General features: G+C 42.9%; 1 protein-coding gene across 1 annotated transcript in view; it reads left to right on the top strand.

The window, feature by feature from the left end:
• Positions 1-1,136, top strand: part of LOC101856168 (inositol 1,4,5-trisphosphate receptor type 1) — a gene marked incomplete in the record, with an annotated part of 208,126 nt that extends 206,990 nt beyond the window's left edge. Inside the window, 1 exon segment of the mRNA XM_035968813.1 lies at positions 36-1,136. Within this exon segment, the coding sequence (XP_035824706.1) occupies positions 36-371 (336 nt within the window).
• Between the last annotated feature and the right edge of the window lie 1,399 nt (positions 1,137-2,535).

The raw sequence follows: 2,535 nt of genomic DNA, 5'->3' as shown, positions 1-2,535 counted from the left end.
CCCACCCCAACCTCCCCCATCCATCAACGTTACAGGGAAGCAGCGACCAAGACTTCATGGGCGTGGTGATCACACCGACCGCCAGACGGGAAATCCCGACCCGTGACGTCACGAGCATGCTCAGCCCGAGAGGACTTTCCACGGAGAGTCGGCAGGCGAGCCCACGCGGCACCACGGTATTTTTCCCCGACACCGACTCGCTGTCCAGTTTCCATGGTGACCAGGGACCTCCCGAGCGCATGTCTGCTGGAGAAGTCTACCCAGGGGAAGTAATCGAAGGGCCTGTGTTCGTGCAGCCGAGAGATCTCCCAGGAGGGCGGGAGAGAGACGGAGACTCGGAGAGCGTACACAGCGGAGACTCGCGACATTAAAACAGAATGGGGACATTCAGAACGAGTTCAAAGAAAAAAAGGATAAAAGTATCCCCCCCACCTCCCATCTTTTTTTTTTTCATTTTGACCTGCTTGACCTAGAGCTCTACATCTATCGGGGTCAGAATAGGGTTATGTATATGTCTCACAAGTTGCGGGAATGGCAAACAGGCGTGCTGTGATCGCCATGATGCGCTAATTGTTTGTTTGAGTAATAAGAACTACATCGACACTCGACACAATAATGGTTATTTCGTGCAGGGAAAAGGTAAGATAGACAGACAGACCGACAAAAATAACAGAGGAAGAGTAAAGAAGGAGGACCTATCACACGATTGATGCGTTGAGACATGGGAAGGTATACTTGACTTTTACCGCCGAAAAGAAGACACCCTTTTTCTCAACAGCAGAAGGTGTAAACAGCTTCTTGAGAAAGCCTCAGCCACCATTTTTTTTCAGGTGTGGTCAAAACAATTAATGCCTTTTTGAAGATGGGTCCCAACAGTGGCCGCAATGTTGAGGAGGCTGGGGTAAGGGGTAGAGCTGAGATTTGGAGAAGAGGAGGGGAGGAAGATTAGATCGGCCGGGAAAAATTGAACCCCTCTCTGAAATTTGAACACTGAACTTTCCCAAGGTGGCAACATAAACAGCCGAGACACAGAAAATTAAACAAAATGTGGGTCAAAGTAAATTATTGTTCACTTGGAGGAAATAACTCCCAACTTCTTAAGGATAGCTGAGCAAAAAAAAAAAAAAAAAAAAGAATGAATTCCGGTAGTCAAGTTTCATCCTTTCGCAGCTTGAAACCGTGAACACAATCGCACAAATCCATCATGACATAAATTGTTTGTCACCTTGTCTACATAATTTATTTTGCCTTGGCAGTGGTTACAAGTTACACATTGGTTGCCTTTACACATCCTCTTTTCTCTGTTCAGTCAAACAGCACATCCATGAACATCATAAGCGTCATCGGTCAGCAGCTGATAATTTCTACTTTTAGCTTACTCATAAATAGTCATGAATATTTACCATCCGTCTTTAGGAACCCATACTACACTCTTATCATTGTACATAACAAAGTAATACCAATGCAAGCAAAGAATAAAGCAAACTGCCCTATCAGTCAATGACTTTTCATCGGATCAAAATGATATCAATGCACGCATCTCTGAGACCATCCATGTAGTCTCCATGAACTAACTATTTCTGCTCCACTTTATTTCTCAAGGTTTTGTGGGTTTTTGGTTTTTGGTTATTGTTTGTGGTTTTTTTAATATTGGCATCTGATGTGTAGCGGTTATACGTTTCGCTGTTGCACGCATGAGAACCGAGTTCGATTCCCGTGTGGGGAGAATATTTTTATCGGGTATCTGTCTTTCTTCTGGGATGTATCTCTCTCAGCCCAGGTTAGCCTTGACAGGCAGGGTCGGAGGCCCGCTCCTTCTAGATCATATATATTGGGGCATGAAAACACTTACGCTTTTTTAAATCATTTTTTTCCGTAGGGCCCATTCTAATAAGTTTTTCAAATACAAACTGGTATTTATGAATTTCAGATACGAGCTTCCTTTTTTATTTTACTGCATATACGCATAAATTAAGAATGCTCAGCCCTTGTGCAAAGTAAAGGCACAGTGGGTCACATTGATTATAATCTTTTCCTCGGTAATTTTCAACTTTATTGTCAAATTTCATGTGCAAGTGTAACCCCAACAGACATTACCTCGAAGTTATGAAATCGTTAGAAGAGCTGTTTCTATTTAGTTCTATAGCTGCTCGTGACGATAACAATATTGACAATGTCAGATTATTCCGTAGTTTAGTAGATTAGACACCGTTATATTTCAACGTGGATATTAATTGATCAAGAACAAGAGTAAATTGTGTTCTTTGTATTGTGATTGTTAGTATAATAGTATAGGATGGCGGGTTGAGTCGCGTGACTTCCTCAACAGGCTTCAAATCAAGCAGTTTGCCGCAGCAAAGCTTTAAATGTATACAGTGTATGCCCATGCCTCAAGACTTAGTATGGAGAGTGGATTCTTTTGTTCCCATGATTACTTCCGTGTTTCATGTTAATTTTCTCTCTATAATATTATGTCGGGCTGTGTATGTTTGTGGGTGTGTATTCGTTGGAAAGGGGGTGGGGTGGCGGTGGGGG

This window comes from Aplysia californica, unplaced genomic scaffold (assembly GCF_000002075.1).
Source record: "Aplysia californica isolate F4 #8 unplaced genomic scaffold, AplCal3.0 scaffold00086, whole genome shotgun sequence".
NCBI lineage: Eukaryota > Metazoa > Mollusca > Gastropoda > Aplysiida > Aplysiidae > Aplysia > Aplysia californica.
Note: the sequence above shows the minus strand (reverse complement) of the source record. Positions and strands in the feature narration are given on the sequence as shown.